Source organism: Balearica regulorum, chromosome 5, assembly GCF_011004875.1.
Source record: "Balearica regulorum gibbericeps isolate bBalReg1 chromosome 5, bBalReg1.pri, whole genome shotgun sequence".
NCBI classification, from domain to species: Eukaryota; Metazoa; Chordata; class Aves; order Gruiformes; family Gruidae; genus Balearica; species Balearica regulorum.
This window is the reverse complement of record NC_046188.1, coordinates 38,661,880-38,674,809: the sequence shown is the minus strand read 5'-3', so window position 1 is coordinate 38,674,809 and position 12,930 is coordinate 38,661,880. Positions and strand designations below refer to the sequence as shown.

At 50.7% G+C, this 12,930-nt stretch overlaps 1 protein-coding gene across 4 annotated transcripts in view; it reads left to right on the top strand.

The window, feature by feature from the left end:
- The window catches only part of SLC8A3 (solute carrier family 8 member A3), a 115,755-nt gene that overhangs the window by 93,976 nt on the left and 8,849 nt on the right, over positions 1-12,930 (top strand). For 2 of the 4 annotated variants that reach the window (XM_075754246.1, XM_075754248.1), the window contains one exon: positions 9,018-9,035. The exons of the other annotated variants lie outside the window; for them this stretch is intronic. In XM_075754246.1, coding sequence (XP_075610361.1) covers positions 9,018-9,035 — 18 coding nt within the window. The remainder of the gene's footprint in view (positions 1-9,017; positions 9,036-12,930) is intronic. 4 annotated transcript variants of the gene reach the window in all.

The following is a 12,930-nucleotide window of genomic DNA, read 5'->3' as shown; positions in this document are numbered from 1 at the left end:
AAAATGTTTTTCCATGTGTTTCATCTGAAAATGCCCTTAATATGTTGCAAACAGCCTGTTGTGCAGAGGGTGTGGAGCTCTGCTGAGGTCCTACTTCATCAGCTTTGATACCCAGGATCTCCCAGCAGAGCAGGATGATACTGGGAATAAACCCTGACTTACGGTCGTGCCTTGCCTAAATGTATCTTTGCCCTTGTCCTATACGTGTTTGACCCCTTTGTCACTGAGCGAGTCTTGCCATTGGCTTCCCGGGTGGCCCAGGAGGGCCAAGCTTTAAACAAAAGGTCTTTACAAAAGGGAATTCAAATCCCTTGTGTATGATATGGAGTAGAGACAGATGTGTGTGCCCACAGGCTTATTTCTGAGCCCATGTGCTGCTGCAGGTGATGGGAACACCTGGCAGTTGCCCATGCACCGCACAGCTTTCCCTTGCTGAAAGGTCTCCTGTCTCTTCTCTGGCCAGCCCAGCAGGTGCCCTCTGGCCAGTCCAAGCTCCTGTGCACGGACATTTGGGATAGACACAGCTTGCATTAGCGTGACAGTGTCATATAGCATCCGTGGATTTCTAAAACGTAAACCCAAAGAGGATTCATAGTTTTATGCCGTTGGACCATCTCCTGCGGCCTGCAGGCAATGAGGGACATTAGGTTCACTGTGTGTTAAGCACAGGCCCTCAGGCTTCATCAAAGTCCAGCTGCCCTTGGGCAGAAGCAGTGACCAACCTGCCATATCCCATGGGGTTATGTCCCAGCAATTAATTGCCCTCCAGGATAAAGATGTGAGCGTGGCTTCTAGGTAGAAGTTTTCTGACCTCAGCTTGTAGCCACTAGTTATTTTCCTACTTTTCTCCATCAGATTAAAGAACTATATGGTGTGCCATACCTTCTGTGTAGATACCTGCTTACTATAGCCGTATTACACTCAGATTTCTTCTTGGAAGTTTAAGGGGAATAAGCCCTGTGAATCTGTGTCAGCAAAGCGTTCAGCCCTAGATCAAAGTTGGCAGGCCTAGAATCACCCCGGGGTCTCCTCTCCGCATATTCCCCTCCCTGGCCATGGGACTCCCACCTCCATCTCAGCAGGCACAGGAGGAAAATCGCCTGCCTCTGGCTCTCTCCTGCTTAGGCATTTGGCAGCTTGAAGTTTCTGCTCAGTTGTCCGCTCTCTGTGAGCCCTGCATCCTTTCCTAAACCAGTGAGCTGCGGGATACAGAGTCGGGATCGGGCTGGTTTTTGTGAAGTCCTGTATTTTTTTTCCCCATGTAGGCCACTTTGCATCTGGCTGTATAAAAACACTTACTTGGAAAAAAAATCCAAACAGCCCTTAAAGTGGTTCAGTTGTAAAATGTCCTCATTATTATTAGGCCCATGGTGCCAGTTTGCCATATTGCGGGTGTCTCATTTACACCAGCATCACCTGGAGTCAGTGGGACTGTCTGATTTGCAACGGGCAGAGAGGAGACCAGAGCTGGATCGGGAGCACAGAGCCTGCAGGCCAGCCGCTTCCCTCGCCACAGCTGAGGACGCACCCTCTTTACCCAGAGGAAGCGAAGGACCATGCCGAGGAGGAGATGCAAAGCCCTGGTTGGCCTTGTTAGAGAAAAGCAGAGTGAGAGCACCGTGGTTTTGAAAGCTAAGAGATGGGAGGCTAAAATGCATTTGTAAATGTTGCTGGCACAAGGTGGCACAGTCGCTACACTAATTCCAGGGCATCTGGAAAGATCCCCAGCTCCGTAGTGCTGCACGCTGTGGCATCTCTGACAAGCGTCTCTTGTGCCTGGGATGAAGAATAAGGAGCTAAGCGAGGCTTTTCTGTTCAGAGCATCAGGAGTGATCGACAGCAGATGCTGTCACCAGCAGCTTCACGGGGCACACAGGTGAGCAGCCGGCTCCCGGCAGAGAGGAGGTGGCCCGGGACATGCACAGGGAGGTGTAAGACCTGCCATACAGCGTCGGGAAGGGATGCTCATGCTGACTCCAGCATACCTGTTCCTGCTGTCATCGTGCCATTGCAGGGGCAGAGTTTGGATGGTTTATTTATTGCAAAGCACGCACACGACCGATACAGCCCTCGGGCTGCAAGGGCAGCACAGCCGCCTCAGTGCAAACGGGCCCCTGCGGTGCTGTGCGGATGCTGCCATTGCACCGCACCCGTGGACTGGGGGGAAATCCCAAACTGCAGCTGCTTAGCTGGGACTTCACTGGGTTTTGCTGTGGTGATGAATGGGCCCCCACGCGACTCACACAGCGAGGGCACAGCACAGCTCCTGCCTCTCCTGGGAGGCTCAGGCTGGGTTGCTTTTGACGAAGAGTCTCTCTGGGTTTTGGCTACCCACGCATTTGTTTCCAGCACCGCAAAAGACGTGGTTTTCTTAACGGTGTGTCCTCGTTTTGTTGTTACTCCCCACTTAGCTCTGTCACGCTGAGCTAGTGCCTAGGGTGCTGTAGGAGTATTGGATGCTCTCAGATGGCTCTTCGTAGTGTCTTCAAAGCATCTCATCTGGCCCCGTTGGGAGCAGGGCAGCGTTGGGTGCTGACTGGCAGGTGTGTTTGGAAGGAACCTGTGATCCGGGTCACACAGAGACAACCAGTCCATGTCAGTTGTGCCTGCACTATCACAGCTTCATGTGGAGGGCCTGCGCTAACCCCAGGGCCTCGCCATAAGGACACAAGCTAGGTAGCAGTGATGAAATCAGTGATGAAATGTGGTGCCCTGAGGGGCAGTCAGAGCTGACGGCAGGGCCAGTGATCAGGGGAATAGGTGTGTGCTTCTCAAACCAGCCTGGGGCAGAGTTTGGGCGGTTTATTTTGGATGCAGAACTTGGTCTGGAGCCCCGTGCTATTAAAGTCCCCTGTGCTGTCCCCGAGGGTATCCACACAGCTGGCGGTGGCAGCGGTTTCTGATAGACGTGCAGCAAAAGAGCATAGCAGGGGGGAGCAGGGTTCGCTGCCACATGGCTGCCTTGCATTACTGGCTGCACTGCCCTGTACGTGTGCAGGTACAAAGCAGTTGCCACCAGTCAAGGGAACGTCTGCTTGCCCTGACTGGAGCTGTGGGGTAGGGGGGGATGACCTGGTCTTGGGCTGCACAGTTAAGGTAAGGTAAGGCCGTGTATCTCCAGGAGGGTCTCTGTGAGGGCCGGAGCTCAGCAGGAAATTCATCCTATTGCTCTTGCTGTTTGCACCTTACTGGGGGAAAACATCACTACTCAGGGAGGTACCTGGGGTGATTCAAACACGAGTTCCCGTCTTCAGGTTGCTCAGAGCCTCCACGATGCGTAACAGCCACTGAAACAGCCTTTTGACTGAAGCATTTTGCATCATCTGCAGATGCTGCTCCTCACTGTTCACCCTCAATTATATCAGTGCCATGCTGCTTTGAGCCATGGGGCACTCGGTTGTTAACCCTTGCCATGAGGAGAGCTGACCACTTACTCCTGCTCTTTGCTTTCCTCCCCTTATATAAATGTTACATCTACAATACCAAACCTTAATCTGCGGCCCTTTTATTCTTTTTCACCAATTGCTTTCTGCAGCTGGAGTTTTTCAAAGACTTTCTGATCATCTAAACAAATCACATGAAGTAGTTTTACTTTAGCAGCTCTTTTTGTTGATGTGCTCCAATAATTCAAAGAGATGAGAATAGATCTGCGATGGGTATCTTGCCAGCCCAGTCTGTGATGAAGACTGATACTGACTCAGTCGTGGCATATCAGGTGCAAATAGCACTAGCAAAGATGGTGCTTGCTGCAAGCTGGTTATATTGAAGGGAATAAATGAAAAGAAATCAAAGAGACTCACATTCTTTGCTTGGCAAAGATGATAAGAGCAAGTGTTGCTTTTCGCTATTATCTGGCCATCTCCCGGTTTTCCTGATATTTTTTTTCTTCTCCATTTCTAAGAAATTAATCTCTGAATCCTTTTTGGCTCACCTTTCCTCCGTATGTGCAGTCACATAAACCAAATCCCTGTATACTCAGCACTGCAGGGCTTTCAAACCTCCCAGCCCCCTGAGACACCTTTCTGTCATACTTTTTTCAGCACCTTTGTAAAGAGTTCCTGCAGTGAAACAAGTCTTTCTCTTTATGACAAGAAGCTGTCCGTTGATTTGACTCTCGCTCTCATGGCAGCTCTGGTGTCATGTCAGCTCACAACTCAGACCAAGGATTTTGCTGCTGTCAGCCCAGCAGGATTTTGGAGAAATCCAGGCTGGTTTTACTTGCTTCACATGTCAGCTCTCACACTTTGTCTCTGGTCCTGGATTACAGGAGAAAAACTTGCTTTGCTTTCCCCGGAAGAAGTCGGTCTTCTGCTTAAATTGTGGCTAACCTTAGTGTCGATGGGGCCAGAATGGCAAGTGAGGCTAGTTTGGATGTTTTCACTTGATAGCAGATAATGGTGAAAATAGCATTTAGAAAATTAAGTTTCACGAGGGTAATTGGGAGTCTGCTCGTGAGAATTCAGCTTGTGGCACAGCAGTGGAAGATTCACCCTCAGGTGGTGCATGAAGGCTGAGTCTTGAGGGTTACGCTTTGTAAAAGGGACCACCATCCTTCATGCAAAATTTTGCCTCAGAGAGCATGTCTCCCACAAGATACGACTTCACTGGAAACGGGAGCACGGGTGTCTGGCGAGCACTATTAAACAGCTTGCTGGCCTGACCTGGCTTGAGAAGATTTTGTCTGAAGTCCTCTCAGCCCTCCCAGCACAGAGTCAACTGGTGTGGACAAATCTCATAACACATCTCCTTTCAATCAAGTGTCAGCACCCCTGATGGGAAAGTTTCGTGCTACAGGGGGACGATGTGGCTGGGAGTCACAGGGTAAGGATTAAACTGCAAAGGAAGAAGGATTCCTAGCTTGGATTGATGAAGCAAGTTATCTGTTTCAAAATATTGATGAAATGATCTGACTTGGTACAAAGGTCCATGTCTGATTAAGATAAGCTGCATCGATACATGAGCACACGTGCTGCAGTTTTCTGAAGTGTGGGCAGATGCTGAGAAACTCCTTGTTCCATCAGCTGCTGATGGGAATGGCAAAGAAATGTTAGATTGCTGTTACCTCCTTCCCCGAAGGTTTAATAATTTGTTTGTAGCTCTGTGATTAAGCTGAACACTGCTGATTCTCCTGATGGAGAGGAGTCTCTTCGAGCCTGCAAGAGCTTTGCTATGGACTTCAATAGTAACAGCATTCACATTAATGCTGCAAAATATCTGCCTTCTTTAGCTTATTTTTTTAAAAAAAAAAAGTGTTTATAGCTCTTCACAGTCCATTAGGGAAACAGTTTGCTCACCTCAGTGAGCAAATCTGGAGGCAGAGACTGTGGTCTGGAAGGTGGGGGATCCTTACCTCTTTGGGGAACAAAGCCCACGGTTTGCATGGTCACTGAGCTCCTCTGGGTGTGCACAGGGTGCAGGCAGTGTGTTCTTGCCTTTGGCTGCCTGTCACTGCCCCAGTGTGTGACTGAGGGTCTCCTCAAAATCCACAGCAGCCTCCTCTCCCTCATTTCAGCTCGCTCCGTAGCCTTTAGCAAGGATCCTCTTATCTATGCAGCAGCTTCCTGGAGTCTTTAGGGACATTGATCAGGAAAGATTTATGTTAATGAAGAATGAGACCAGAATAAAGCGTGCAGCGTGGTCAAATCTCTCTGCAAGGTAAACAGCAGAAAAAGGTATTTCATTGTTTAGAAAAAGGCTGGGGCACACATTTAGCACATTGGGTTGCAGTAAATTACTTGATTGCCCGATTGCTGGTCTGCTCCCATCCCAAGCCTGCTTCCTCTCGGTTTAACCTTCTTTGGCTTCAGCAGAGTTAAAGCAAGAGGGACTTCGATTCCGGATCCGTAACCCACACCAACATGCACATCACAGCAGGATTTCACCCCTAAGTATGCTGAAGGCATGCAGATAAAATAATTTATTAGTAATTAGCTTCTTTAGCAGCTAAATTCAGGTCTAAATTGTCCAGTTTCAGGGGTGACAGGGGAAGCAGAGTTCATGCACACAATTTTGTCTTTGCCTGGTAGAAAACAGGCCTGCAGGGCAGAGAAATCCCAGTAAAGGAGGAACTGGGATCCAGAGCTGAAGGCTTTGGATCTCCTGAGAGAGTCAGCGTCACCTACCCTGTCTGCGGGCACGGGCGTGTGTCTGCGTTCACGCCGTGCAAGGGTTAGGTAAGGGATACTTGGGACTGCTACTTTGGATTTGACTGTGGAGCTAATTTTAGCAGCTCCCTGTAAGGATACACATGTCAAGCCTCTGAGGCTACCTGAGATGCCAGCAGCACCGAGGTGGCCTGGCTTGGCCCCGCCAGGAGTGTGATGTGCAGAGCGGGAGCGCAGGAGGAGGAGAGGTGCCCTGGGGAGGGAGGGAGGAATGCAGCCCAGGCTGGGGGCAGCGAAGGGAGACTTGTGGGCTGGGAACAGCACGGGGGGCCGTCAGCAGGACCAGTACAGGTACAGCATCCCCAGATGGACTGTCAGGAAACATTACAGGTCAGGGCTAAGGGCATATTAGCAGATGCATGTGCAGGAAGGAAGCTTTAGTCCGTGAAATCATTTTCTTGCTTGCATGCACAGCATTCAGTCAGAAATATAAAGATAAAATAATCCCTTGGCTTTTCTGCATGCTGTATTCTTGATGTTTCATTCATAGCTTTATAGGCTTCTTCAAATATTCATGTTATCATATCATAAGTGAAAGGGAGAAAAATAGTTCTTTTGCAGGCTGAAAAGCAAATGGGGAAAAAAATAAACTCAAATCCCAGAGCACTAGAATAACAGTTTTAAAAAACATGAGGAACCAATGATTTTTTTTTTAATAACCACAGTAGCTTAGGGGCCCAGTAATATTTCATTATATTAAATTTGAACACCAAATCGACCCATTGTACTAATGCTTGTAATTGCAAAAGGCAAATTAAATTTCCCCACATTGTCTGGAGAACCAGAAGACTGTGGAACAGTAAGGAGGCCACAGGTTAGCATGGAGCTGCAGCAGGACGGAGCTACAAGGAGACTCAAGATTGATGCCTCAAGGAGCAGTGACAGGCCTGCTGGAGACTTCCAGGCAGAGCTGTGTAGAGGACAGGAGGTGGCGCGGGCAGAGCAGGTTGTGTGCTTCTCATGGCTCTGTCGTACTGTACGTGCTGCAGAATGTGTTCACAAATGGTTCCCCTGAAAGGTTTTTGACTCTCAAAAGGAATTGACCCTGAAACACAAGGGATGCTCAGCAAGGAGCCTCGTCATTGCCCCCTTCCCCTTTCACTGCGCGTCTACCTGCCCGCATGGATAGGGGAGATCTCCCCGAGTATTTCCAGCCAGGGAGGTGGATAGGTGGGTGAAGACCTTGACTGGGCCGATGCGTCTCCGCAGGCTGTTGGGAAAGCTGTGCCCATGGGTGCTGCGCGACGAGCAGAGTCGTGCCTGGGAGCCAGGGCTCAGGATTTCTTTCCCCCATTCTGCCACTGATGCTCTGTGTGACCTTTGACGAATTGCTTAGGAAATCACTTTCACACCAGCATGGATGCAATTAGGTGCCTCTGTATAAAAGTGCCTGCTTCTCAGAGCCTGAACCGGCAAGCCTGGGTAAATTAGCACTTTTGGACTCCAGCCCACTTCTGAGTTTGCAAAATGTTCCCTTTAGCCTCTCTTTGCTTGCTTCACCATCTGTCAAATGGGGCTGTTAATACTGACTCAGTCTTTGCACAGAGTTTTAAGCTTCTGAGACTAAAAGTGCATGATAATAATTGTTAGTAATTACAATACCGTCATCGCATGCAACCAAGTCTTTGGGGACCAGTTTGCGGTTTGAAGGACGGGTAGAAGTCAAAGCTACAGCACAGAGCTGGTCCTTGGCCCCTCTCAAAGGGGTTCAGTGTTCTTTGCTGTACGGACTCTCCCGTAGTCACTTTGAAACTTAGATGCAGGCTATTGATTTTCTAGGGGTAACACCTAAGAGGGATCCAGCCAGACGTTTCTTGGTGACAGCTCTCGGGAGTGGGGAAATCAAGGTGGGGGGGGCCAGGGGTCACTGCCCGAGGCAGCGAGAGGGCTGGGCTGTGCCTGTATGGAAAGTCAGGGTAAGGTCGTCCCTTGCAAGAACCTTCGCTCCCTTCTCCTCCCTTCCTCCCACCTCTAATCTCACAGGACTACATGGCCACATTTCCCGGGAGGCGCTTGCATCCCGCTGCGATGACATTGCAGTTACGTGCCCATGCAGCGTTGTCGGGCAGCCCTGCGATCGGGAGCAGAGAGAGCCAGGAGGACTCAGAGCAGTGATGCTTTACTTGTGCCTGTGTTCCTCTTGGCACCATGACCCTCTGGGACCAGTACCTGTGGGATGCAGGATAGGTGTAGGCGAGCCAGGGCGTCCCGGGGGATGATGCACAGACGTGTTACCCCCTGCCCCGTTTCACACGGAGGCCAGCACCCATTTTATCAACACCTCTCCTTGATGGTGCTCTTCTCAGTGAGCTGCCCATCACCCTGGCCACCCTCTTTTCTCAGACACCTGAGGGTTTACCGGGGCATCCCTGGTTGTCCCAAGTCCCACCCCAACCACACGCTCCCAGCTGAAGCAGGGGCACCTGCCGTGCCTTCAGATCAGTTTGGGTCACGTCAGGCACTGATGGCAAGTGTAACCAACACACACACCACACACACACACACACACACACACACACACCCCCACACCCCCATTTTCCCCTTCCCCTCCTTGCTACTCCCCACCTGCATCCCATCCCTGTGCCTTCGCTTGCAGGGGTGTGTGACTTTGGGGAGCCAGCACCCCGGTGCCCACCAGTGCTTGCCATCATCCTCTCCCATCTTGCTGCTGCAGGGTCTGATCCCCAGCCTGCACACAGCATGTGGCCCCAGCGAGCTCGCACACCGCCTTGCACCACGTCCATTGCTCACTGACAGCCATCATCTGCAAAACAGCTTTTCCCCCTTGGATATTAACTTTTTCCCTCTTTTCTTCTCTCTCCCTGTCTTTCTCATGTTCTTCTCTCCCCACAGCCCTGCTGCTCACCCAAGGTAAGTGCTTCTCCTTTTCTATGCCTGCTCTGGCTCTGTTTACGTCCCCTTCGGTCAGCACCCCTGTGTTTCTGTTTGCTGTGTTTTAGACAGCTCCAGCTCATGGTGTTTGTATCAGCAGGAACTAGTTAAAAGCAGTGCATTAAGAACATGACAGTGATTGATTGATTGATTGATTGACATCTAAGAACATTTCCCATATTCCAGATTTTTCCCTATGGTTTTGGGAAATGACCCAGCCAGGGGTGCAAAACAGAACATGCAGCTCTGGCTGGTCCAGGACCATGACTCAACCCTCTTTTGGGCAGCTCTGGGGCTTGGGTTGTCCTGATGCACCAGGGAGCATGGGGCTGTTCTGCAGGGGGGGTGGCACTCCTGGGACGTGGGGTGGGTGGTGTTGCCTGGGGTGGACAAGGGCGCAGGGGTGCGCAGGTGTCCCCTTCCCATGCAGGATCAGGCCGTGCATCAACCCCCTCAGTGCGTGCACCCGGGTGCTCTCCACCTCCCATCCCGGGGGGTCCCAGGGGGTCCTGGGGCTGTGCCCAGCACCAGAGCAGCGCTACCAGGGCATGATAAACATCAGCACCATTTCCCTCCTCACCCCCTGCTCTGGCTGTGCACTCTTCATCTCCTCTTCCCATGGCAGGCTTTTATGTGTATTAATGCTGAGCCCCCCCCTTCCTTGCCTGAAATCCCCGTTATGCCAGTCTCTCTTGATCCCACTGCAGAGTGATGTACGCCTCCTGTATTTTTCTTATTCCTTCAATTCTAGATATGATTACAGTTGAATTTGCACTAAAGAAACATTTGTCAAAAGATAAGGGCGGGCACGCAGGGTGCAGAGAGGAGCTCAAGTCTGACAGGTTTGCAAGCAGAGCTGAAAACCGAAGCGTTCATCACGCCTGAGCTGTGCTGCAAATCAAAGGAGCAGCATCTGCCGTGCAAACTTCAATCTCTGCTCCTTTTCAGAGGATGCCAAATCTGCTGCACAGGGGATGGCCTGAGCCCATCGGATATTGGGCTAATTAGGAAATTGCTAGTGGCAGGCAGAAGTCCCCAGCTCCCCAAATATCAGCTTAGGGTGTTTACGGAAAACTCCTCGGAGCAGTTTGGACATTTTCCTTTGTTACTTCTTCAGGTCCAGGAGGACTGGAAATAAGTTAAGCACAGCCTCCTTCCCAGTAATTTCATTGCTTTAATTCAGTAGCTGCCTAATTTGATCAGAACCCCGGGAACCAAATAATTTCTATTAAAATAACATAACTTTCCTCCCTGTGTTGTGATCCAGCCTGATTGCTTTTGGCAGTCGTTATTGGAGAACTTGGTCACCAGCTATGGAAAGTTGCGTTCCAGTTCATAAAGAAAAGCCTCCTCTCTGCCTATGAGGGGAAAGGGGGGGGGGGCTGAGGTGCCCCCCCGCTTGCCCCCAGGGTGCCCCCTCATGTACTTCAAGCCAGCGGCTGGCCGGCTGGCGAGCAGAGCCCCGCTCGCCGCAGAGGCACGTGCTGGAGTGTCACTCAGCAGCAATCACGGCTAATCAGCGGGGAGAGAAGTGACGTCCTCGTTTAGTCCGTGTCATGTTAGATTTAGATTACATGGATGTGCAGGCATCTTTGTAAAAAAAAAAAAAACAAAACTGCATTATTGAACGTTTCAGTGCAATCTGTTGGTCCCGCTCTTCATCCCCTCTCTCCCGGAGCAGCTCGCACAGCTTTTCCCGGGCAGCACCCCTTTTCCCGGGACTGCCTCCCTGGCACCGCTGGGCACCCTGGCTCTCGTCTGCAGCCCTGGGGCGTTCACCCTCCCGCAGCGCCTCTTTGGTAGCCCCCGCGGGGCCAGCAGCGGCATGGCCCCCTCTCACTGTGGTGGCCCTGTCTCTTTGCAGAAGCCCTGGGATGCCCTGATGGATGCCCCAAGTGCAAACACCTCTCCTGTCCCAGCAGCCTTTTCCTGGGGGTAAATGTGGGATCCTGGCTCTGCCCCCCACCTTGCAGAGCCCTCCCCAGGAAAACAGGGCCGTGAATTTTACACAAGGCAAAGTAGCCGGGCTGGGGAGAGCCTTTGGCACAGGTTCAGCCCAGCATTTGTTTCCTCCAAATGGGCTCTTGGAGCCAGACTTGGAAGGCTGTGCAAAGCTTTTGAAAGCTTTGCTTGGCCGAGTGTCCAGTGCCAGCTGTTGGGGGCTGCAGAGGACCCCAGCAGTGTGGGTGGCTGTGGAGTGACTTGAGAGTCAAACCTGAGGGTTTTTTAACTTCCCTGATGTGTAACCTTTTGTTTTGGCACTGGCAATGATCTCTCTGTATACTCTTTATACAGGGAAATACTTGATACCAAAGTGCATAGTTACTTCAGTTGTCCTTGCCATTGCCAGCAGTGGCTCTGGTGGTCTTTCCCGCCTTTGCAAAAGTCACTGAGAGCCTGAGCAGAGCCTTTGCTTGCAAGTTCGTGGCCTCAGGAGGTCCAGATCTTTAAAGGGATGAGGAATTATCTAAATGGTACATACTTCTCTACTCTCATTTCCACATACTCACTGAGATCAAAGAAAATATTTCTAAATATGTTTCTTTATTTATGCATTAAAACTCCTGGGTCCACTTTGCAGTGGGAAAGACTTGGGAGCAGAGACGCCAGTTTATTGGCCTGTTGGGGACCGTCATGTCAACAGCAATCTCAAGGCAGAGCCAGCAGTGGAAAAATGCGCGGTTCCCAGCCCAGTGCCTTAGCCTCCCTCTCGTGAATGTGCAGCATTTCCCAGTTAGCGTTAAGAATGCTGGGGCATGTATACGGGATGTATCACGCCTCAAAAATAGCTCTCAGGGCTAAGCAGATTCCTCCCTTTTTAGAAAGTAGCCCGGGCTGCCGGTGCTTCAGTAAAGGGCATATCCATATGCTGACCTCAAAAGCCAGAGTGTCTTTTAGCCAGCAGTCTTCCCCAGTTGTGACTGACGGCTTGACAGCGCTCTGGAGAGAGGAACTCATTCATGCTCACTGTTTACTTTGTTTAGCCAGGATTATATTTTATTGAGCCGCAACAAAAAAAAAAATCCCATTTTAATTGTCGTTTTAATTTCTTCCTAGCAGCACAGTCCCCAGAAGGGGTGACCTTCATGCAGATACATGCCCGCTCTAGAAATGGATGGCGATGAGATAGCTTGAGGGGTGTGAAATGGCCTTCATAGCAATCTTTCATGAATACATTGCTGGTTTTAATCTAATTTATTCAGCAAGTGACAGGAAATACAAACTGGTCCATGGCTGTTTGGTAGTCTTGCAGCATTGCCTAGGTGATGGGTAGCTATCTCTCTGATGGTGTTGTGGGGCCTTCCTGTTACCCATTTCAGCTCAGAAGGTGTAGCGGCCAGATTACACCATGGAAATGGGCTTTATCTAACTTTGAATGTGTGTAGAGGGCCACAGGCAACATCCAGTTTCCATTTGGTGCCCCCGGTCTGAAGGAGGTTGAGCTAGCAAGCCCTTGTGGAGTACCTGCCTTCCAGGAGCAATGTGTGATGTGGGAACATGGCTCGGTGCTCTCCTTTCCCCTGGGAAAAATAAGAGGAGGAGGGGATCTGCTTAACACTATTTTGAGTCCAAGAAAGTGCTTTATCATGTATAGGTCAGAAAGCGCTTTGCAAAAAGCTGCAGATCAAGTCCCAGGATGGCTCTGGAGGCATCGGTCATTCTCCAGCGGGTGAGAGAGCTGAGCGAGCACGGCAGGGACGTGCCCAGCAGGGCCCCAGAGCATGGCAGTGGCAGGACCATCATCCGTCCTACCTTTTAAGGGTCTTAACTGACCCTGAATAAGTGAGAACATGGAGTGGTTTAACCAGAAACCTCTTCTCCCTTCCTGCAAGCAAGCGTTGGGTCCAGTGCCTCGTGGGTGTCAGCTGTGGCC